The 25,496-nt window shown below is 40.7% G+C and overlaps 1 protein-coding gene across 1 annotated transcript; it reads left to right on the top strand.

The window, feature by feature from the left end:
• Positions 1–6,101: 6,101 nt before the first annotated feature.
• Positions 6,102–25,496, top strand: LOC311598421 (prostate and testis expressed protein 14-like; the record flags this gene model as incomplete). Its single annotated transcript, XM_084783470.1, has 3 exons — positions 6,102–6,217; positions 24,814–24,927; positions 25,372–25,496. Exons 1-3 carry the CDS (start codon positions 6,151–6,153, stop codon positions 25,494–25,496), a joined length of 306 nt encoding a protein of 101 aa, XP_084639596.1. The 5' UTR covers positions 6,102–6,150.

Here is a 25,496-nt window from a genome sequence, read left to right as displayed (position 1 = left end):
GTATTGAGACTTGTTTTGTGACTAAATATGTCATCAGTTTTGGAGAAAGGTCTGTGAGGTGCTGAGAAGACATTATTTTGTGTTTGGGTGCAATGTTCTGTAGATACCTGTTAATTCCATTTGACTTAGAACATTTGTGAGCTCCAGCATTTCTCTGTTTAGGTTTTGTATGGATGACCTGTCCTCTGGTGAGAGTGGGTATTGAAGTCTTCCACTATCCATCGATGTGTGAGGCTCAATGTGTAGTTTAAACTTCAGTAATGTTTCTTTTACAAACATGGACTTTGATGAGTATGAAGTGTCTTTCCTTGTCTCTTTTGATTTATTTTTGTTTGAATTCTAGTTTGTTAGAATGGCTACATCAGCTTGCATCTTGGGTCCATTTGCTTTGAAAGTCTTTGTCCAAACCTTTACTCTGAGGTAATGTCTGTCTTTGATGTTTAGGTGTGTGTTTCTGGTATGCAGCAGAAGGATTCATCCTGTTTTCACACCTGTTCTGTTATTCAGTGTATTTTTATTGGGAAATTGAGTTCGTTGATATTGAGAGATATCAATGACCAATGATTGTTAGTTCCTGTTATTTATTTTTATTATTGTTGTTGCTGGTGGTGTGTATGTGTTTGTGTGTGCTGTTTTGGTTTTGATAATGTGAGATTATTTATTTCCTGTGATTTCATGGATGTAGTTAACCTCCTTAAGTTGGAAATTTCTTTCTAGTATCTACTGTACAGCTGGATTTTTAGATAGATATTTGAAAATTTTTTACTTATTCATGGAATATCTTATTTTCTTCATCTATGGTGATAGAAAGTTTTGATGGCTATAGTAGCCTGAGCTGGCATCTTTTTAGGCTCTTCTGCCTTTTAGAGTCTCTACTGAGATGCCCAGTGTAATTCTAATAGATCTATCTTTGTACATTATTTGTATTTTCCCCTTGAAACTTTTAATACCCTGTCATTGTTATTTGAATATTATGTGTTGAGGGAACTTTCCCAATCTATTTTGTGTTTTTTAAATTTTTTTTTTATTTTTATAGGCATCTCCTTCTTTAGGTTAGGAAAATTTTCTCATGATTTTGTTGACAATATTTTGTTTCATCTGGGATTCTTCACCTTCTTCTATTCCTATTATTATTAGTTTTGGCCTTTTTATAGTGTCCCAGGTTTTTTGGATGTTTTATGTCAGAATTTTTTTAGATTTAGCATTTTCTTTGACCTATGCATTCATTTCTTCTATTGTAGCTTCAGTGCATGAAAGTCTCTTCCATCTCTTGTATTCTATTGATGATCCTTGCATCTGTAGTTTCTGTTCTATTACCTAGATTTTCCATTTTCAGGATTCCCTCAGTTTGTGATTTTTTAAAAAAAATTTTCATTTTCATGTATTGAACACTTTTGTTTCCTTCAACTGTTTGTTTTATTTGCTTCCTTCAGGGATTTACTCATTTCCTTTATTTTTTTGTCTTTTCTTCAGTTTCCTTAAGGGATTTTATTCTCTTCTTCTTTAAGAACTTCTATCATCTTCATACATAAGCTGTGTTAGAATATTCAGGGCTTGCTGTTGTAGGATAACTGGGATCTGGTGGTCACATATTTCCCTGGCAATTGTTGATTTTGTTCTTAAGACTGGTGAAGAGGAATCTGGTTTTGGGATGATTATAGGTTTAGGTGTCAATTTTTAGGTTTGTCTTCGTTGGATGGCTGTTTCATTCCTTGGTTTCTGTTTCCTCTCTGGTCTACTGGCCTATGTGGTCTGTGCTTGGGCGTGGGGTCTCCACTAGAGTTGGAGATTGATGACAAAGTGGTAAGAAATGGAGGGGGATTTAGGATAGTGTTGTGGAGGCACAGAGAAAGTGGAGGATGTCTGTGTGTGCATGACCTATCTGGAGTTCTGGTGGCCATTGTGGCCCCTGGCCCAGCAGACTGTATCCACCTGAGTTGTGGGCTTGGATTAGGTGACAAAGAGGGGAGAGTAATTGGAGAAGTTTTGGAGGGGCACACCAAAAGTGGAGGAGGTGGGCAGCCTACCTGGTCATCTTGCAGGCATGGCCTGTGTTTGGACAAGTGGTATCTGCTGGAGTTGGGGGCTGGCCTTCTGGCAGACTTGGCCTGTGTTTGAGCAGGGGGTATCTGTCTGAGGGGACCAAGAGAGTGGTAGAGGTCCTTGGGGAGCTATTTTACCTGCTTTTCTGGAAGGCATGGTTTGTGGTTGGGAAGGGAGTGTCTGTTTAAGGGAACTTAGAGTGAAGGAGAGGCCCTTAAGTGGGTAGCCTATCTAACCTTGTAGAAGGGTCCTATGTTTGGTCAGGGATCATCTGTCTGAAAGAACTGAGAGAGTCAGGGAGGTTCATGGGGTGGGGAAGAGGCATGCCTACCTGGCCTTCTGGCAGGCATGGCCTCTGCTTGGGTGGGGTTCAGGGAGTGGGTAGTGGGTGTTGTCTGACTGAGGGAATTGGGAAAGTGGGGATGGGGGAGGGGAGTTGCCTGGCTTCTGGCAGGCATGGCCTGTGCTTGGGTAGGGGGTTGTTTTGGTAGATGTAAATGGAATGTCTGCCAGAGGGAACCAAGAAAGTAAGGGAGGTCTCCTGGCAGATGGCCTATCTGGTCTGGTAGATGTGCCATGTGCTTGGGCAGGGGATGTCTGGCTGAGGGAATCAAGAGAGTGGGAGGGTTAAATAGCATGTAAGGCAGCAGTGATAAGAACAATGTGGATTGTTGAGGCCAACCTCCAAAGATTTCAGAATGGAACAGTATTGGCCAGACTATAGATCATTCTTACAGTATTTTGGCAAAAATGTAGCTGATTTCTGTCCTTGTCCTAAAAATCTCTCTGAAGCTAAATTGAAGAGTTTTGGACCAATGTCATTGGCAGAGGAGATGCCAAGGCAACCTAGTATTAACTGTGTCATATGGCTATTAGTTGTCACTCCTAAAGGAGATCTACAATAAAAATCAACAGCCAGATCAAAAAATAAATACAAAATGTTTAGTTTGGAGAGAAAAACGCATCAGGGAAAGTAGTGTTGGAGTCAAGCCTTTTGCTTAAAAAGATGAGAAGTTTAAAGAAAGTACCGATGCTAACTAGAGAAAAGGGAGTGGAAAGTTCCCACCTAGATAATCCATCCTTCAACCCAGAAAGGGAATGGCCTAAACAACAAAAATTCTATGGCAAATATAATCCAAGAAGGGGGGCAGGTCCTAGCCCCAGGAGGAAGCAGAACTTGGCAACTTTGGCCACATGGTTCTGAAAGATACAGTAGAGGGGAAAGCTACTGAAGCCAGGTGTGTGGCAGGGGAGTTGCTGAATGTTGATCCAGAGAGGCCAATTCATGAAACTGTATAGGCGTAGCCTAGATTGTGTCGAAGATCCTGAGATGTTGGAGATGTCAGAGCTGTGGGATACCTGCAAAGAAAGCTGCAGAAAGGGTATGGAAGCAGCTCAAGAGGGGGAGAAGTGTATTGCAGCAATACACTTGGTATTCCAGCAATACTGGAAGAGATGAGAGATGAGAAGAGGTATCTATCTAAGAAGACTTTGATAAGAGGCAAAGAGATATAGAATTTAGGGTCTGCTCTGTTACATTTTGGTCTTGTATTGGTCTAGTATTTCTTCACTATTTCCCCTTTCCTCCCTTTCTTATTGGCAACGTATATTCTGTGCCATTGTATTTGGAAGGACGTAATCTGCATTTTGATTTTTACAGGGAGTTACAGTTAAAAGATTGCCTTGAGTCTCAAAAAAAAAAAAGACTTTGAACTTTGAAACAGTGTTGAGAGTATTTAAGACCATAGGACTTTTGAAGTTGTACTAAATGCATTTTGCATTAGGATATGGCTACAAGCCCATGTGAGCCAGGGAGTGGGTTGTGGTGGCTTGAATAAAAATGGCTTCCAGAGGCTCATAAATTTGAGTGTTTGGCTTCCTGTTAGTGGAACTATTTGGGACGGAGTAAGAGGTGTAACCTTGTTGGAGGAGGTGTGTTACTGCGACTTTAAGGTTTCAAAAGCCCAAGCCAGACCCAGCCTTGCTCTTTTTCTTCCTGATCTTATGGATCAGATGTGATCTCTCAGCTACTGCTCAACAAAAACCTGTCTCTGCCTGCTGCCATATTTCCTGCTATGATGATCATGGGCTAACCCTTTCATGCCGATGCTGCTCCCGTCCAGCAGGAAAGACACCAACACCAGGAACTCTTCTTGCAGCAGTTTTTATTCAGGATCCTTGACTACCAGAGTGACCCCGGGAAAAGCTCCCACAGAACCTTTATAGTGTGCCTGTCCTATCAGAAACTGCCACATCGTCACTCCTGGTTGGTGCATTCGGATCACACCACCTCACGCTATGTCTTGTTCAAATCACGCCACCTTATGTCATGCCTTCAGGCATGCACATAAGGGGCTTGCTCACTGCGCATGTGCATACGGTTTACTCACTGCGCATGCACAAAAAGGGGCGCACTGCGCATGCGCAAAAGGGGGCACATTGCACCGGGGAAGCAGCCGGGGGCGCTGCTATCTGTGGCTCTCCACACTTTCAAACTATAAAAAAGCCCACAATTAAATGCTTCTTTTTATAAATTGCCTTGGTCATGGTATCTATTCAGAGCAATACATCAGTAGCTAAGATACTAGTAAAAATGATGTACTTAGTTAATTTATTTATTTTGAAAATTGTAGAGTACTCTTGTTATGACTTGGGCAGACCTGAAGTATCTAAGAGTGGTTTTCAAATGGATCCATCCCCATGGTTGAGGCACATTTAGTAATCTTATAAAAGATATTTCTGTTGTTCCCTGCTTATAGATGGTGTTCATAGAGTACAAGGTACACTTCTAATTTGTGTCTTTTAATTGGCTTATTGAGAACAGGGTGATAGACTTGACTTAGGCACAGGTTATGATCCCTCAGTCTGATAGCAAATTAGCAGCCACTATGGGACTAAGTCACATATTTTGGGGGTGTATGCCGCTCACAGTGAGCCCATGAGGAGAAAAGGTGGAAGTTCCCAGCAGCTGTGGAGTCCTTTTACTCCAGAGGCATTTCCTTGTTTCTCTATGTCAGTAGCAGAAGCGATTTCTTTTAAACTTTGTTAGTGAAGCAGAAAAATGAGTTTGTTCTCTGTTCTAGATAAAATATGAGATCCTGATCAGTACCCCTCAGGGTTTGAGGTCTGCTTTGCCTTTGTACTAAGATGTAATTAAAAGGTAGTCTGCTTTTCAAGGGTTGAGAATTAATCCCACTAATCAGAAAAATTATAAATTTTAAATAGGACAATTTTTTTCTAAAACATAACTTTGTTACAGACAGTCATGGGTTCACATCCCTTATAAATTGTTAGCTGCTGTGTGACCTTGGATGCATTCCTGAACCTTTCTGAGTTTATCGTTTAATCTGAAGAAATGATAATTATTATAACTAACCCCAAGAGTTGTTTTTAGCACCTGGTATGTAAAAGGTGTGCAGAAGGAAAGGGGCGGGGCTCTCTGTTAAGGTCTTAGAACATGTCACATGCCCAATCCCAACAGAGGACACGGCCAGCAAGGGAACAGAAAAGACCTTAATGGCTACTGGTTTTAAATGAAGCCTAGACAGTGGAGCTACACAAAACCAAGGTCACCTGGAAAAGAAAAGTAACAGGACCTGGTAACAACTCTAATGCGGTTAGGGAGAGTGCATCCCATCAGAGATGGCAGTATCATGAAGGAAGTAAATCTCTCTGAGAAGCTGGGGTGGCCACAAGGGTAACAAGCATGAAATTTTCTTCTAGAACTTTGCTCTAGAATGGAGCTGAATGGCTCAGAGTGAGGTTGGGACCAGGCCAGTTCATTTTCCTAGAGTGAGCCTCAGAGAGGCAGGCTCTATGAGACAAGGCTGAGTGTGGAGGCGGCATGGTCCCAGCTGTAATCCCCGAAGAGCCAGGGCAGGGAATACCCAGACACTGCTCAGATCCCGAGAAGGAGCTCACTGGAAATGCCTCTGAAGAAGCACCCCTATTACTTCCTTCACCCTTCAATGCCCCAACTGTGAGAGTAGCTGGGAAATGGCATTTCCGCCTTGGGCCTATCTGGGAGATTTCTTCCTGTTCTCCAGCTTTATAAAGGGAGCAAGTGATGATCCTTTACAATATCTCAGGCCACCTTTTATCGCCAACATGAATCTAGTGACAAAAATCGGCACACTGCTCATCTTGACCTTATCTTTTCTCTGCTCCGTGGAGGGTAAGTGTCCACAAGGGGAGTGGAGGGAGGTTTTGGGGGTGCTAGTCACTAAACCACTGCCCTCCAGTCTCACTAGGACACTGCAGCTCACACCTGAGGACTGAGGTTCTGGGCATTAGAGAGACCACATGCAGAATAATTGCAGAGAAACAGGACAGCAATTTTCAGATTTTCAGCTTTTGAGTTTTTATAGGGTTCCATTTTATTTCCTTTTTTCCCCCTTGAACACTGTTACGCTGTATTCTACACAAAACTCCCTTCCCTCCCCCTTTTTTTCTGGTTACTTCTCCATGTATTTTGCAGGAATCTTTATTTACCTGGATTGAACTCGGGCTTTTCAAAGCTTAGTACTACTTGCACATATTCCCTTTTACTTTCAAGTCTCCAATAACAAATTACAGCTGGAAATACCCAGCATCAATCCTCAGGCACATCTCTCTTCTAAGCCTCCATCTTACACCAGTGAATGTACACCTCTCTTGAAAGTGAGCCTTGACACATAGCTCTCCCTAAATGAAAATTAATGGCCATTTCCCATTATTTCTGCTTATTAAATGTATTCCAACAACAGTGGGTACTTGTCTTTTGCCCCCATTTGATACCAAGAAATTGTAAGACATAAAAATATTATAAAAAATGTAGGATCTCTTTTTATAAATTTTGGAAAGACTGCCGGGTGGTGGTGGTGCATGCCTTTAATCCCAACACTCGGGAGGCAAGGCAGGTGGATCTCTGTGGGTTCGAGGCCAGCCTGGTCTACAAAGCAAGTCCAGGACATCCAGGCCTACAAGAAAAACCCTGTCTCAAAAACCAAAAGAAAACAAAATTTGGAAAGACCTTTATAATAGTACTCAAACCTAAAATTCTTAAGTGAAAAGACCACATGGATTTAAAACAAAGCAAAGATGGTTTTGTGTGTGTGTGATATATGACATAATTAAATTATAATCTCCAATGATAAATAATAATAATTGATGATGATGATATATCTAAAAATAAAAACATTTCTTTTAGGGAAAAGTCAAGTCATATCCTGAACCAATTGTTAATGTCCCTAAGGTACAATGAGTTTGTTAAAAAAAAAAAAACAACCCACTAATAATCTAATAGAGAAGTAAGTTATATATAAATTTCCCCATAAAGCAAATACAAATAGCTATTAAATATACAAAAATGTGTTCAATTTTACTACTGTTCAATAACTTATCAGATTGTCAACATAACAAGAATATATATAAATATATATCCATTTCTTGTAGATTGCATTTTAGCAAGTCTATCAAAATAGCAAATACACTTTTTAATCCACCAATTCTGCTTATATGAAATTATCTTACAGATATAACCACAACTAAATGAAATTATAATAACCGTACTATACTCCAGTTCAACACTATTTATTTTTGCAAGTGATATTAAAAGTACAAATAAACACAAGGATTTGATTAACTAAAGCATGATACAAAGTTGCAATGTAACACTTTGCTTACTTCATACATTGTTCAAAAGAAATCAAAGTGTAAAGTAGATATAGTAATCTCACTGTATTATAACAGGAAACTCACTGCATTGAACTTGTGATAGCAAAATTCATGAATGCTCAAGTCCCTGATATAAAATTTTGCACTATGTTTGCCTCTAATCTGTGCACGTCTTCCTGTGTGCTTAAAATTATCATTACCATTACTTATAAGTGGAAAACCTCTCTGGTTATGCAAAGACAATTAGATTTGTCATTAGAGATAACTAGCAACATTGGTGAGGGTAGTCATTGTAGAACAGGGAGAATAAAATCAACCTACAGCCCTATGTCTTGATAATCAGTTCAAGTCCTTGGATAGAGGAGTCCTACCTCCTCATTCCAATGGAAGCTCTGTTGTTGTACTCAAACTGCATTGGAAAATGTGTCCCATTGAATATATATGTATATATGTGTGTGTGTGTTATACACACACACACACACACACACACACACACACACACACACACACACATACAGAGAGAGAGAGAGAAAGAGATTGATTCTTTATGTCTCCCCAGTTATTTTATCTTGTATTTAAATATAAGTAGGTACTATCCAGATAATAAAAATAATGTCTCCATTATTTTAATCCACTACGAAGCATAACTCACATCTAGGCTAAGCAAGAATATCATCTGTATCTAACACTGAAGCTTCTTCCTGCTCCCCTAGCCCTAGAGGAAGAACATTTGTTTATAAACCCATTCCATTTATTGATGATAGGAACTAGAACCTCAGAGGACTTGTGACCTGAATTTTCCAGGCTGTGGAGCTGTTAGAAAAGGGCAGGCCCCTGACTTAATAGAATGTAAGTGTGGATATAAGACTCTCAATGTGAAGTCTCAATAAATCTTCTTTAGGATGGGTATATATAGGAATTAGTGGCTGTTGTGTCATTCTCCAGCAGTTTCCCAGACCTGCTCCATTTAAACATAGCTCAGAGAGTATAGTTTACAATGTTATATTTAAAGACTTTTCTTTTGTAAATAATGATGTAGTCTCAATTTACCATGGTATTGTTTCCACCTCAGCATGAGACACTATACATTATCTTAGCCCTAAGAGGGCACAGTTTATTTATTGTCTTTGACATCTGTTTGAGGGGCTTTAAGAACACATAAATCATCTCTCAGCAGTCTGGGGTTATATATAAAGTGCTGTTGTTGAGGCTGGGCCCTGAGTGCTCTGTCTCCTCTGTCTTTGGTCATAGGACCCGACTACAATGGGATGGCACCTTCTTCTGCTACTTCTTATCCCCTCCTTGCTGACGGGACTCTTGAAAAGTGAGAGCTTCTGGCAGTTAGTGGGGACTATCTGCAGGTGGACAGATATTCTGATTGTCACAGATTTCTGTGCGTGAGGTGTTGAACAGCAGCAATTAGAACCTTCCTACAGTCAGAGGTGATTTCCAAATCCCTCATCCTTCCGTCCCCATATCTCCTTTCTCCTCTTGCCTCTGTTGTGCCTACTACATCCTTCTACCTTCCTGGGCCCTGTGCATTTTCTCCAATTTCTTATCTTTTTCATCCTCTGTCCCCTACCAACTTCTGTCTCAATCCTTACTCCCAACATTCTCAGTTACTCCAGCTTACTTATTTTATTTCATATGATATAATCTGGTCATCTTTTCCCCGTCTCCCCTCATAGCTCAGACCCTGTCCACCTCCCTAACCTCTTCATTCATACGCTTCTTATCTCTCTCTTTAAAAAGGGAAAATAAAGAAACCCCACAAAATCTCAAAAAATGAAAATTGAAAAAAAAAAAAACAAGAAAAATACCAAAGAAAACAAACACACACAAACAGGGAATTTAATTTTTCTTAACCAAATACCCTGACACTTGAACACTTGAGGTCTGCCCTGGAGTGTGGTTGATATATCCAATCATAGTCCACTGAACAACACTGAGTTTTTGCTTCAACAGCATGTATCAATAGCATGTTGGACCCAGTGTAGAATTTCTCCATCTCTGTTTTGGGATCCCAGTTGGCTTGAACCAGTGAGATCATAAGCATCCTGCTTTCAATCAAAATTAATCAAAAGGGATGAGAAAGGACACTTCATACTCATCAAAGGTAAAGTCAACCAAGATGACATCACAATTCTGAACATCTATGCTCCCAATACAAGGGCACCCACATTTGTAAAAGATCTGCTAAAAAGGCTTAAACCACACATTGATCCCCACACATTAATAATGGGAGACTTCAACACCCCACTCTCGCTGAAGGGTGGGTCACTGAAACAGAAACTATGCCGAGAAATGACATCATTAACCAATGCTATGAATCAAATGGATCTAACAGATATTTATAGAACCTTTCACCCAAACAAGAAGGAATATACCTTCTTCTCTACACCCCATGGAACCTTCTCCAAAATTGATCACATCGTAGGTCACAAAGCAAGCCTCAACAGATACAAGAGGATTGAAATAATACCTTGTATCCTATCAGATCACCATGGCCTTAGGCTGCAATTCAACAACAACAGAAATAACAAAAAGCCTACACGTATGTGGAAACTAAACAACTCTCTGCTAAATGACACCTGGGTCAGGGAAAAAATAAAGAAAGAAATTAAGGACTTCCTGAAATTCAATGAAAATGAAGGAACAACATGCCCAAATTTGTGGGATACATTGAAAGCAGTGCTAAGAGGAAAATTCATAGCACTAAGTGCCTTTAAAAAGAAATTGGAAACATCGCACATAAGTAACTTAATGACAGAGCTGGAAGCCCTAGGGAAAAAAAATAAGCAGAAACACCCAAGAGGAGTAGACATCTGGAAATAATCAAACTCAAGGCTGAAATTAATAAATTAGAAACTAAGAAAACAGTCCAAAGAATCAACAAAACTAAGAGCTGGTTCTTTGAGAAAATCAACAAGATAGACAAACCATTAGCAAAACTATCTAAAAGACAGAGAGACAGTATCCAAATCAATAAAATCAGAAATGAAAAGGGAGACATAACAACAGACACTGAAGAAATACAAAGAATCATAAGATCCTACTTTGAAGGCATATATGCCACAAAGTTTGAAAATCTAAGGGAAATGGATGATTTTCTTGATCAATTTCACTTGCCAAAATTGAGTGAAGAACAGATAAACAAGCTAAATAGTCCCATTTCCCCTACAGAAATAGAAGCAATCATTGATAGTCTCCCAACCAAAAAAAAGCCCAGGGCCAGATGGTTTCAGTGCAGAATTCTACCAGACCTTCAAGGGTGTGCTAACACCGATACTCTTCAAGCTACTTCAAAAGATAGAAAGGGATGGAACATTACCAAATTCATTCTAATAGGCCATAGTCACATTGATACCTAAACCTCACAAAGACCCAACAAAGACAATTTCAGACCAATTTCTCTTATGAACATTGATGCAAAAATACTCAATAAAATACTTGCAAAGAATACAAGAACACATCAAAGATATCATTCACCACGACCAGGTAGGCTTTATTCTAGGCATGCAGGGATGGTTTAATATATGGAAATCCATCAATGTAATCCACCATATAAACAAACTGAAAATAAAAAACCACATGATCATCTCCTTAGATGCAGAGAAAGCTTTGACAAAATCCAACACCCACTCATGTTTAAAGTTTTGGAGAGATTGGGGATACAGGCACTTTCCTCAACATAATAAAGGCTATATACAGCAAGCCAAAAGCCAAAATCAAATTTAATGGTGAGATACTCAAGGAAATTCCTCTAAAATCAGGAACAAGGCAAGGTGGCCCACTCTCTCCATATCTCTTCAATATAGTACTCGAAGTTCTAGCCAGAGCAATAAGACAACAAGAGAAGATCAAGGGTATCCAAATGGGAAAGGAGGAAGTCAAATTATCCCTATTTGCAGATGATATGATAGTGTACATAAGTGACCCTCAAAATTCCACCAGAGAACTCCTACAGCTGATAAACACCTTCAGCAAATTGGCTGGATACAAAATTATCTCAAAAAAGTCTGTAGCATTCCTATACAGAAATGATAAGCTTGCAGAGGAAGAAATTAGGGAAACCACACCCTTCACATTAGCCACAAGCAATATAAAATATTTAGGAGTTACTCTAACCAAGCAAGTGAAGGACTTGTTTGAAAAAAAAATTCAAAACTCTGAAGAAAGAGATTGAAGATGACATGAGAAGATGGAATGATCTTCCTTGCTCATGGATCAGGAGAATTAACATAGTAAAAATGGCCATCTTACCAAAAGCAATCTACAGATACAATGCAATCCCTATCAAAATACCTACACAAATTTTAAAGACATTGAAAAATCAATTCTGAACTTCATATGGAAAAACAAAAAACCCAGAATAGCTAAAACAATCTTGTACAATAAAAGATCCTCCGGAAGAATCTCCATACCTGATCTCAAGCTGTACTATAGAGCAACAGTAATTAAAACAGCATGGTACTGGCACAGCAACAGGCTGGTTGATCAGTGGAATCGAATTGTAACACCACGACCAAGTGCAACTTGAATGAGGTAAAGGTTCATTTCAGCTTACACTTTCAGGCCACAGACCATCATTGAAGGAATTAAGAGCAGATTATAGAACTGAAGTAGAAATCATGGAGAAATGCTGCCTCCTAGCTGGCTCACTCATTTATGCTCCGCTAGATTTCCCTTGACTAGGGTTGGCACTGTTTGTGTTGGGCTGCGTCCTCCTACATCAATTGGCCAACAACAATGACAGCAGCAATGACTCACAGTCATGCTCACAGGCCAATGTGATTCAGGCAATTTTTTTCACTTGTGATCCCCATTTCCTGGGTGCATCAACTTGACAGTAAGATCTAACCAGCACATCTGCTTGATGTGAGTTAAAGGAAATTCATTATCATTAAGGCTGTATCGGTGATGCTTGAAGCTTCTCGACTCATCAGCAGGACAGGGAAACCAGACCCACAGTGAAGGGCTGCTTTCTTTCCCCAGGCCTTCCTCCAAGTCCTTTAATTTTCCCGTCTCTGTATCCTACGTAAGGAGGATGGCTGTGACCTGCCAGATTATCCTATGTAAGGAGGAAGACAAGCCTGAACCTGCTGTCTGCCATTACTACTGTTTTGCTGAACTACTAAAGACACACACAGGCCAATATCCCTTTTCCATGAACATAGAGTTGTAACATTTTGATGTATCAGGCTGAAGTTTTCTTCTGCACAGAAAGTCAGGGCACGGTGTGCAGCAGCCCTCCAGCCCATCAGCCTCCACATCTCACGAGCAAGTCTCACAGCCACGGATCCCCATCTGAAAGTTTCTGTGGCAACTGCAGCAAAAGCTAACCCTTGGAGTTTCCGGAAGAGAATAACAATGACCGATCACAGAGAGATACACATATTTTCTGGGTTCTTTTTAGTTAGGAAAGAGAATTCCTTTTTCAGTCTCATATACTTAAAGGGGAGAGCAGGGTTGCTTGGTCTCTGGTAGTGTCAGGCCTTATTTCTAGTTTCAGAAGTCGCCAGGGCTCAGAGCTCCCTCTGAACATACTTCCTCCAAATGAGTCCCTGAAGGCAGTTTTTCTTCTGGCCGTCACATCGTGCTACAGTTAGAGATATGGGAGCACCAAGGGGAGAATCAACTGCATCACAGTTAACCCTTCACCTTGAATTTAACTTTCCCCCTGAAGAAAGCTTTACAGACCATCTGTTATAGCAGCATAAAGTCAGTAAAAGTTTGTGGTGTCAGTGCTTGCCCCTGGCTATATGATCAGTCCATTTCTTGGGATCCCACTGGCTGCCTCTCCTAACTAAGGCTTATATTAGAAGCCTGTCTTGCTCAGATAGGTCCCAAGTGCTCTTGGTCCTGCTCTGCTGTTCTCTGGTCTGAAAATCTCACTGCAATGGGAAAGCACATCTTGCTGCTCCTGATGGTCTTCTCCTTGCTAGTGAGCTCCCTGCAAGGTGAGATCCTGGCCGTCAGTAGTGGTCAGTGTTGTTGGGCAGACATACTGATACCACAGATTAGGCGTATTGCAATGTGAGGAGCAGGGAATAGGGTAACATTAGAGCTAATCCCTGCTTCATCCCCATATCCATATTCTCCTCCTCCCTTTGCCTCTTATGCACATCAAAGATACTTCCCACTCATTCTCTTCATCATGGTCCTGGTACTCTTCCTCCTGCTCCTTGCCACCCTGTTCTCCATCACCTACTTCTCTTTTTCCTTTACTTCTTCCTTCTCCTCTTCCTCCTCCTCCTCTTCCTGCTCCTCCTCCTCTTTCTCCTCCTCCTCTCTCTCCTCCTCCTCTTCCTCCTCCTCCTCTCCACCTTCCTTCACCTGTCTTCTGGCATATCCAAGCACCCTCCATTCCTCAAACTTAAATGCGGAACGGGCGTAAACTTGAATTGGAAGTAGGAAAGGAAAGCCACTGATAGGATAAAAACAATGGAAGAATGGGTTTGTCCAGTCCCGTGTGATAGGATGGTAAGCTTAAAAAAACAGGATTTCTGTGAGCGTAAGCTGGTCTTGCCAGCCTGTATTGGCCAGCATAGAAAAGAATCCCTGTTTGGACAGCCTTTTTGCCAAGATTGTCTGTTTTGGGAAAGCACTTTCAGGACAGAGAGATTGAAGACTCTCATAGCCGCCTATGGCTGAAACAATGGGTTAAAGTAAAAGTCAACTCCTTCTTGTTGTAGACCTTTTGATTTATTTTATGAGAGAGATGGGGGGTAGGGATGAGGGCTTCAACTCAGTGTCTATTTAATTTCTAACTAATACAATCCTATCTGGTGTGGTTAGACTCTGGTCTCTTTCTGCTTTCTGTTGCTTCAGAAATCTAATTTTTTGCTAACCCTAGAAGGGTATCATAGTTCATTGGTGGCCTGGGTCCTTCTATGTAGAGTTCCTTTGTTCTCATCTGCACCAGTGCCCAGGCCCCTGATTAGCTTGGCAGAACTCTCCCCTCCTCTCTCCTCTCTCCCTCTTTCTCTCTCTCCCTCTCCCTCTCTGTGTCTCTGTCTCTGTGTCTCTGTCTCTGTGTCTCTGTCTCTGTCTGTCTGTCTGTCTGTCTGCCTCTCTCTCTCTCTCTCTCTCTCTCTCTCTCTCTCTCTCTCTCTCTCTCTCTCTCTCTGTGTGTGTGTGTGTGTGTGTATGTGTGTCATTGCATTTATTCTCCTCTGCCCTCTTCTCCCCTTTTACTTTTCTTTTCTCTCTCTGACACAATCTGACTTTTAGATGGCAGGCTAATTGTCCTTTTGATTAGACCACACCTTCAACACAGCCAAATGTTTGGACAAAGCAACTCCTGGAGTCTAACTGGGAGGCACCCCAGTTAGGTCTTATCCTTTCTTATCCTGAGACTCATTCAAATGTTCTGGGAGTTTCCATGGACCCTGCCTGATTTCTGGAAGGCACTGAATCTGGGGATGGCCTCCTACTCTCCAGGCACGTCTGAAGCCTAAAATCCAAGGTGCTGATCTGTGGCTGGATTTGGCCCATTTTTACCTTGGCTCTGCACCATCATGAGTCCCAAATTACATACCCCTAGCTTGAATGTGGGCTAATCTGAAAAAAGAAAAGCTTCATTTGGGAGACCTCAGAATGGCCATACTTGTTCAGCTCTTAGTCCAAATCTGAACTCTATATACACTAGATAGTGTCCACTTCTGGCCTAGAATTTTAAACCTTGTATTTTATCTCTAAATTAATTTAGGTAACTTCATAAGACAACATGGAGAATGTTCTGGGGACCATATGACCACCAGAGCTTATTTTATTCCCCATCCCTGCCACTCAGCTCTCAATTATAATCATGGTGTCAACAAACTGTTAGAAAATTATCCAGAATATTCAAGCACTGTCTTTGGACACTAGACACTAGACAGTCCTATAAAAATGACTCAATAGGATTCTACTTATATTTAATTTATCAATTAAATGCTGACTGTGACATCTACTTTTTAAAAAATATTTTGTTAATTTATTCAGATTACAACTCAATTCCTATGCCATCACTTGTACCCTCCCATTCCTCCCTCCTTCCTGTTTTCACCCTATTCCCCTCTCCTGGGTCTAAGACCGAGGGGGAACCTCCTCCCCCACTATATGGTCATAGGCTATCAAGTCTCATCTTGGTAGCCTGCTTATTTTTTCTTTGAGTGCCATCAGGCCTCTGCACCAAGGGTAGGTGGTCAAGTATGGAGTTCATGTCAAAGTCAGTCCCTGTTCTCCACATAACTGTGGAGAGTGTCCTGTCCATTGGATAGATCCCAGTAGGGGTTCTATGTTTACTACTTGTATTGTCCTTGGTTAGTGCAATAGTTTGAGCAGATCCCCCTGGGCCCTGATCCACCCAACATGATGCTCCCTTTGTAGGTTTCTAGGACCCTCTGGGTCCTTGGACTTCCCCCATCTCCTGTATTTCTCTTATCTAGAGTCTCAGTAGGATGTCCTCACATCTATCCCAATCTCCTGATAAGTGAAGACTTCCATGGGACATGCCTTTTGGGATAGTGGCCAATTATAAGTGAGTGTATACCATGTGAGTCTGCCTCTGGGTTAACTCACTCAGTATGATCATTTCTAGTCCATTCCATTTGTCCACAAATTTCGGGATTTCCTTGTTTTTAATTGCTGAGAAAATATTCCATAGTGTAAGTGTACCACAATTTCTTTATCTATTCTTCAACTGAGGGACATTTAAGCTGTTTCCAGGTTCTGGATATTATGAATAAGGCTGCTATGAACATGATTGTTCATATGTCCTTGTTGTGTGGCAGAGCATTTTTTGGGTATATTCTAAGGAGTGGAGTATCTGGGTCTTGAGGAAGCCCTATTCCCAGTTTTCTGAGAAAGTGCCAGAAAGATTTCCAAAGTGGTTGTACAAGTTTGTATTCCAACCAGCAATGAAGGAGTGTTCCTCTTTCTCCACATCCTTGCCAGCATGTGGTGTCATTTGAATTTTTGATCTTAGCCATTCTTATGGGTATAAGATGGAATCTCAGAGTTGTTTTGATTTGCATTTCTCTGATGACTAAAGATGTTGATCATTTCTTTAAGTGTTTCTCAGCCATTCGATATTCCTCAGATGAGAAGTCACTGTTTAGTTCTGAGCCCCATATCTCAATTGGGTTATTTGGTTCAGTGGTGTTTAATTTCTTGAGTTCTTTATATATTTTGGATATTAGACCTTTGTCAGATGTAGGGTTGGTGAAGATCTTTTCCCAGTCTGCAGGCTGTCACTTTGTTCTGTTGACAGTGTCTCCTGTCTTACAGAAGCTTCTCAGCCTCATGAGGTCCCATTTATTAATTGTTGACTTAAGGCCTGGGCTGTTGGTGTTCTGTTCAGGAAGTTGTCTTCTGTGCCAATGTGTTCCAGGCTCTTCCCCACTTTTTCTTTTAACCGATTTAGTGTCTCTGGTTTTATGTTGAGGTCTTTAATCCACTTGGACTTGAATTTTGTGCATGATGACAAATATGGGTCCAATTGCATTTTTCTACATGTAGATCTCCAGTTAGACCAGCACCATTTGTTGAAGATGCTATCCTTTTCCATTGAATAGATTTGTCTTCTTTCTCAAAAATCAAATGACCATATGTGTGTGGATTCATTTCTGGGTCTTCAATTAGATTCCATTGATCAACTAGCTTATTGCTGTGCCAGTACTATGCTGTTTTAATTACTGTTGCTTTATAGTATAGATTGAGATCAGATTGCAGATTCCTCTGGAGGATATTTTATTGTATAGAATTGTTTTTGCTATTCTGGATTTTTTGTTTTTCCATATGAAGTTGAGAATTGATGTTTCAATGTCTTTAAAAAATTGTGTAGGTATTTTGATAGAGATGGCATTGAATCTGTAAATTGCTTTTGATAAGATGGCCATTTTTACTATGTTAATTCTCCCAATCTATGAACAAGGGAGATCCCTCCATCTTCTAATGTCATCTTCAATTTCTTTCTTCAGAGATTTAAAGTTTTTTTTCAAACAAGTCCTTTACTGGCTTGGTTAGAGTGACTCCTAGATATTTTATATTGTGTGTGGCTATGCTGAAGTGTGTAATTTTCCTAATTTCCTCCTCTGCATAATTGTCATTTGTATATAGGAAGGCTACTGATTTTTTGAGTTAATTTTGTATCCAGCCAATTTTGCGAAGGTGTTTATGAGATGTAAGAGTTTTCTGGTGGAGTTTTCAGGGTCACTTACGTATACTATCATATCATCTGTGAATAGGGATAATTAGGCTTCTTCCTTTCCCATTTGGATCCCCTTGATCTCCGTTTGTTTTCTTATTGCTCTGGCTAAACTTCCAGTACTGTATTGAAGAGATATGGAGAAAATGGGCAGCCTTGTCTGGTCCCTGATTTTAGAGGAATTTCCTTGAGTATCTCTCCAGTTAATTTGGTGTTGGCCATTGGCTTGCTGTATATAGCCTTTATTATGTTTAAATATGTGCTTTGTATTCCCGATCTCTTTAAAACTTTAAACATGAATGGGTGTTGGATTTTGTCAGATGCTTTTTCTGCATCTAAGAAGATGATCATGTGGTTTTTTCTTTCAGTTTGTTTATATGGTGGATTACATTGATGGATTTCCATATATTAAACAGCCCTGCATGCCTGGAATGAAGCCTACTTGGTCATGGTGAATAATATCTTTGATATGTTCTTGTATTTGTTTTGTGAGTATTTTACTGAGTATTTTTGTGTCAATGTTCATAAGAGAAATTGATCTGAAATTCTCTTTTTTTGTTGTGTCTTTGTGAGGTTTAGGTATCAAAGTGACTGTGGCCTTATAGAATGAATTTGGTAATGTTCCATCCATTTCTATCTTTTGGAGTAGCTTGAAGAATAACGGTATTAACTCTTCTTTGAAGGTTTGGTAGAATTCTGTACGGAAACCATCTGACCCTGGGCTTTTTTTGCTTGGGAGACTATCAATGATTGCTTCTATTTCTATAGGGAAAATGGGACTATTTAGCTTGTTTATCTGTTCTTCACACAATTTTAGCAAGTGGAATTGATCAAGAAAATGATTCATTTCCCTTAGATTTTCAAATTTTGTAGCATATATGCCTGTGAAGTAGGATCTTATGATTCTTTGTATTTCTTCAGTGTCTGTTGTTATGTCTCCCTTTTCATTTCTGATTTTGTTGATCTGGATACTGTTTCTCTGCCTTTTAATTAGTTTGGCTAACGAGTTGTTTATCTTGTTGATTTTCTCAAAGAACCAGCTCTTAGTTTTGTTGATTCTTTGAATTGTTGTCTTTGTTTCTAATTTATTGATTTCATTTCTGAGCTTGATTATTTCCAGATGTCTACTCCTCTTGGGTGTTTCTGCTTCTTTTTTTCTATGGCTTCCAGCTGAGTCATTAAGTTGCCTATGGGGGATGTTTCCAATTTCTTTATAAAGGTACTTAGTGCTATGAATTTTCCTCTTAGCAATGCTTTCAATATGTCCCACAAATTTGGGTATGTTGTTCTTTCATTTTCATTGAATTTCAAAAAGTCCTTAATTTCTTTCTTTATTTCTTCCCTGGCCCCAGTGTCATTAAGTAGAGAGCTGTTTAGTTTCCATGTGTGTGTAGGCTTTTTGTTATTTCTGTTGTTGTTGAAATCCAGCCTTAGACCATGGTGATCTGATAGGATACAAGATATTATTTCAATCTTCTTGTATCTGTTGAGGTTTGCTTTGTGACCTAGCTTATGAACAATTTTGGAGAAGGTTCCATGGGGTGTTGAGAAGAAGGTATAATCCTTTTTTTGTGTGTGAAAAGTTCTGTAAATATGTGTTAGATCCATTTGATTCATGGCGTTGGTTAATGATGTTATTTCTCTGCTTAGTTTCTTTTTCAATGACCTATCCTTCAATGAAAGTGGGTTGTTGAAGTCTCCCACTATTAATGTGTGGGGATCAATGTGTGGTTTAAGATTTTTTAATAGTTCTTTTACAAATATGGGTGCCCTTGTATATGGAGCATAGATTTTCAGAATTGTGATGTCATCTTGGTTGATTTTACCTTTGATGAGTATGAAGTGTCCTTTCTCATCCCTTTTGATTAATTTTGGTTGAAAGTCTATTTCATTAGACATTAAAATGGCTACACCAGCTTGTTCTAGTGACCATTTGCTTGGAATCTTTTTCTCCAGTCGTTTATTTTGAGATAATGTCTGTCCTTGTGGATGAGATGTGTTTTGTGAATGCAGAAGAGTGTTGGATCTTGTTTATACATCCATTCAGCTAGTCTCTGTCTTTTTATTGGAGAGTTGAGACCATTGATGTTGAGAGTTATTAATGACAAGTGACTGTTAAGTCCCTTAATTTTTGTTGCTGGTTACAGTAGAGAGTTTGTGTGGTTGTGTTTTTGTGATGGAGTAGTTATCTATTTCCTGTATAGTTTTGGTTGTGGCTTGTCCCTTTGGGGTGGAGTTTTCCATCTAGTAACTTCTGTAGAGCTGGATTTGTGGATAGGTACTGTTTGAATTTGTTTTTGTCATGATAAATTTTGTTTTCCCCATCAATGGTTATTAATAGTTTCTCTAGGTATAGTAGTCTGACTTGGCATCTGTGGTCTCTTACGGTTTGCATGACCTATGTCCAGGCCGTCTGGCTTTTATGGTCTCTGCTGAGAGGTCGGGTGTAATTCCAATCGGTTTGCCATTGTATGTTACTTTGCCTTTTTCTCTTGCTGCTTTTAATATTTTTCCTTGTTATGTACATTTTGTGTTTTTATTATTATGTGTTGGGAAGTTTTTTTCTGGTATATTCTATATGGTGTTCTATAGGCCTCTTGTATGTTTATATGCATCTCCTTCTTTAAATTGGGGAAAATTTCTTCTATGATTTTGTTGAAGATATTTTCTGGGCCTTGGAGTCAGGTCTCTTCTCTTTCCTCGATGCCTATTATTCTAAGGTTTCATCTTTTCATGGTGTCCTTGATTTCTTGGATATTTTGTCTCAGGAATTTTTCAGATTTAACATTTTCTTTGATGGTTTCTTTGAGTTCTACTACTATATCTTCTAGTTCTGAGACTCGTTCATCCATTTCTTGGATTCTGCTAGAGAAGCTCACTTTCTTTTTTTTTCAATCTTTTATTTTTTTATTTTATTTTTTAATTAATTTACTCTTGTTACATCTCAATGGTTATCCCATCCCTTGTATCCTCCCATTCTTCCCTCCCTCCCATTTTCCCCTTATTCCCCTCCCCTATGACTGTTCCCGAGGGGAATTACCTCCTCTTGTATATGCTCATAGGGTATCAAGTCTCTTCTCGGTAACCTGCTTCCTTCCTCTGAGAAGCTCACTTTCGTGTTGCTTACTTTCTTCTCTAAGCTCTCTTGTTCCCATTTTTCTTCTCTCTGTGTTTTTATCACTGTTTCCATTTTCATCTTCAGATATTGAACTGTTTTATTGATTTCCTTCATCTGGTGTTTGTTTTCCTGAAAAATTTCCAGTGCCTTTCTATAGACCTCTTTTTTCCCCTCCTTTATTAATTTATTCTTGTTACATCTCAATGGTTATCCCATCCCTTGTATCCTCCCATTCTTCCCTCCCTCCCAATTTCCCCTTATTCCCCTCCCCTATGACTGTTCCTGAGGGGGATTACCTCCCCGTCTATATGATCATAGGGTATCAAATCTCTTCTTCGTAACCTACTGTCCTTCCTCTGAGTGCCACCAGGTCTCCCTGTCCAGGGGACATGATCAAAGGTGAGGCACCAGAGTATGTGAGAAAGTAATATCCCACTCTCCACTCTACTGTGGAGAGTGTTCTGTCCATTGTCTAGATCTGGGTAGGGGCTTAAGGTTTACCGCCTGTATTGTCCTTGGCTGGTGCCTTAGTTTGAGCAGGACCCCTGTGCCCAAATCTGCCTATCATAATGTTCTATTTGTAGGCTTCTAGGACCCTCTGGGTCCTTCTACTTTGCCTTTCTCCCATGATTCTCTCATCTAGAGTCCCACTAGAATGTCCTCTCCTCTGTCACAGTTTCCTGGTAAGTGAAGGCTTTCGTGGGACATGCCCGTTGGGCTAATATGCAGATATAAGTGAGTATATACCATTTGAGTCTTTCTGCTTCTGGGTTAACTCACTCATTATGATCATTTCTAGCTCAATCCATTTATCCACAAATTTCGGGAATTCCTTGTTTTTAATAGCTGAATAGTATTCCATAGTGTATATGTACCACAGTTTCTTTATCCATTCTTCTATTGAGGGACACTTAGGCTGTTTCCATGTTCTGGCTATTATGAATAAGGCTGCTATGAACATGGTTGAGCAAATTTTCTTGCTGTGTGCTGGAGCATCTTCTGGGTATATTCCAAGGAGTGGAATAGCTGGGTCTTGAGGAAGCCCTATTCCCATTTTTCTGAGAGAGCACCAGATAGATTTCCAAAGTGGTTGTACTAGTTTGCATTCCCACCAGCAATGAAGGAGTGTTCCTCTCTCCCCACATCCTCGCCAGCATGTGGTGTCACTTGAATTTTTGATCTTAGCCATCCTGATGGGTGTAAGATGGAATCTCAGCGTTGTTTTGATTTGCATTTCCCTGATGATTAAGGAGGTTGAGCATTTCTTTAAGTGTTTCTCAGCCATTTGATATTCCTCTGTTGAGAATTCTCTGTTTAGTTCCATGCCCCATTTCTCGATTGGGTTATTTGGTTTGGTGGTGTTTAATTTCTTGAGTTCTTTATATATTTTGGATATTAGACCTTTGTCAGATGTGGGGTTGGTGAAGATCTTTTCCCAGTCTGTAGTCTGTCGCTTTGTTCTCTTTACCGTGTCACCTGCCTTACAGAAGCTTCTCAGCCTCATGAGGTCCCATTTATTAATTGTTGACATTAATGTCTGGGCTGTTGGTGTTCTGTTCAGGAAGTTGTCTCATGTGCCAATATGTTCCAGGCTCTTTCCCATTTTTTCTTCTAAGTGATTTAGTGTCTCTGGTTTTATGTTGAGGTCTTTAATCCACTTGGATTTGAGTTTTGTACAAGGTGACAAATATGGGTCCAGTTGCATTTTTTTACACATAGACATCCAGTTAGACCAGCAGCATTTGTTGAAGATGCTATCCCTTTTCCATCGAATGGACTTGGCTTCTTTGTCAAAAATCAAATGACCATATGTGTGTGGGTTCATATCTGGGTCTTCGATTCGATTCCACTATAGGCCTCTTTTATGTCTTCCACCTGTTTGGCTGAGTCTTCTTGCATTTGATTACGGATTTTATTTGTTTCCTCCATTATTATCTTCATTACTAAGGATATGATGTCATTTTCTTGTATTTAAATTGTGTTTGAATTCTCAAGGTTATTTTCTTTGGGATAGCTGGGATCTGGAGATGATGAGTTGTTTTGGTTTTTGTTGTTTGCATTCTTATGCTGACCTTTAGTCATCGTGCTATCTCTGATATTGGGTGGTAGCTTCTAGTGTCATTCACTAGTCATTGAGAATGAGTAGTTGGTGAGTGGCTCTAGGTCACGTGCCCTTCCCTTTGGGGATCAGGGAATTCTCTGGAACCAGCAAGCAACCTGGTTTCTGCTCCAGCAGACTTTGTTCTACACCTTAATCTCCTGACTGAGTTAGCAGAGGTAAGCGTCTGCCTGATTCTGTTCATGCTCTTAAGGGGATTCAGACTAGCTGTTTTGGGGGCTGCTGTTTAACTTTCTGTCCTGACCCCTTGGGGCAGTCCAGCCTCTCCCAAGCATGTAAGAGACCCTGCTGGGCCATGGAGGACTATGGCTTTATCTGCTCAATTTTTCAGGCCTGGATTGCCCTGGTCTACAAACAGGTTTGTATCTGGATCAGTCTAGATCATGGACCAGCCTAGATTGCACACCCTTGGTGACTCAGTCCCACCAAGCCACAGCTGCAACTCAGACTCCCCTCCAGACATCCAGTGCAGTTCAGCTTTTTCCACAAGTGTGGGGAGTCCCGGATGGGCTGTGGGGACTATGGCTTTATCTGTGCAATTGTCCAGGGTTGGATTTCCCTGGTCCACAGACAGATCCCTGCCTGGATGAGTCTAGATAGTGGACCAGTCTAGATTGTGCACCTTTGGCAGCTAAGACCCACTAAGCTTTGGCTGCAATCCAGACCCCCTTCCAGACCCTCAGGACAGTCCAGCTTCTCCCATGAGTGCGGTAGTCCTGGCCAGGCCATTGGAACTGTCCTGGCCCGGGTTCTATCAGCCCAATTTTGCAGGCTTGGTCGGCTGAGGCTGGCTGCTTGGCTCTGGCTGGACCTACCCAGACCACGCATGCTGTTTCTGGGTACTGTGGGGTTTGCTGTGGCCTCCAGTGCTCCCAGTGGACTGGGATGGGGCAGTTAGGGGTGTCTGAGGACAGATTCACTTGTTTCCCTAAGACTTCCATAGGCCAGGAACTCCAGTGTTCCACCATTGCACACACTGCACCTGGGCTATAGAGGCCGGCTGTAGTTCATAGGTGGGTTCCATCCCGAAGTCTGGAGAGTGGGTTCAGGTCCTCCATGGGCTGTTGTTTGGCCCAGGGCCAAGCCTGCCTGTGGTCTGCACTGTGCAGGACCCTACTCACCTAGTGTTCTACAGTTGTTGCAGTCTGTGGCTCCCAATTCAGTCCTTGGTTTCCATGCTGTAGCTCAGATATAGTGCGTGATAGGTGTTGCCATCTTGGAAATGCTTGACTAGAGAAGGTTTGTGACATCTAGTTTTATGCCCAACCTGACACAGCTAGATTCATCAGAAAGGAAGGGAGTCTCAATTGAGAAACTTCCTCTTTGAGACTGGGCTGGAGGCAAGCCTCTATAGCATTTTCTTTTTAAAATTTTTTTATTAATTTATTCATATTATATTTAAATTGTTATCCCATCCCTTGTATCCTCCCATTCCTCCCTTCCTCTTTCACCTTATTCCCATCCATTATGTCAGTGACTGAGGGGGACCTCCTCTCCCCCTATGAGATTGATGGGGGAGGACCCAGGTCATTGTGGGTGGGTGCTACCTCTGCACTATATAAGAAAGCAGGGTGAGTAAGCTGTGGAGAGTAAGCCAGTAAACATGACCTCCATGACCTCTGCATCAGCTCTGCCTCTAGGCTCTGGCTGTATTTGAGCCCTTAACACGGGCTTTTGTCTTTTCAGCTTTGTCATGTTTCATGTGTGCTAGGATCAATTCTAAGGGGATTTGTGAGAAAGGAGAAGGTTGCTGCAAGGCTAAACCTGGTGAGAAGTGTGCCTCCCTTCTAACCTATGAAGGTATGTAAGGTCTGGGAGCTCTCAGAGTCATCTTGCTTGCTCTACATTGATGAACCCATCTCCAGAAATCTGATGGAAAATGCCGAGGAGATGTATTTCCTGTAAGAGTTGGGAAGAGCCCCTTGGCTTTGGGCAATGGCTGCCACTGGTGGTTGGTCAGACCAACAAACTAAGTTTTTTTTAAAAATGTTTTTAAAGGTGTCTGGGTGATTCTTAATGAATTTCTGGGGGAATGTAATCTGGAATGATAGGAATTGGATTCTAAAATTCTATTCAGTTCTTTGGAAATGTGGGTCAGATTAGGAGTTGAACAATGATGGCCCAGAGAGGCCACCTTAGTTATACCTGTGTGGCAGATGTACCTTTCATTTGGAAGCCTGACTCCTTACTGAGTCACCAACTCTTTTCACTAGTATTCATATTTTGTCTCTTGACTTTCTCCAGGTGGCAAAGTCAAGTTTGGAAACCAGAGATGTGCTGACCTTTGCTTCAACGGGGCTGTTGTGAATCAATATAAGACAATAAAAATGAACTGTTGCAATGGCAAATCTTTCTGCAATAAAGTATAA

This window comes from Acomys minous, assembly GCF_964271855.1.
Source record: "Acomys minous genome assembly, chromosome: 5".
Classification (NCBI taxonomy): domain Eukaryota; kingdom Metazoa; phylum Chordata; class Mammalia; order Rodentia; family Muridae; genus Acomys; species Acomys minous.
The sequence above is the reverse complement of the archived record's forward strand: the minus strand, read 5'-3'. Positions and strand labels throughout refer to the sequence as shown.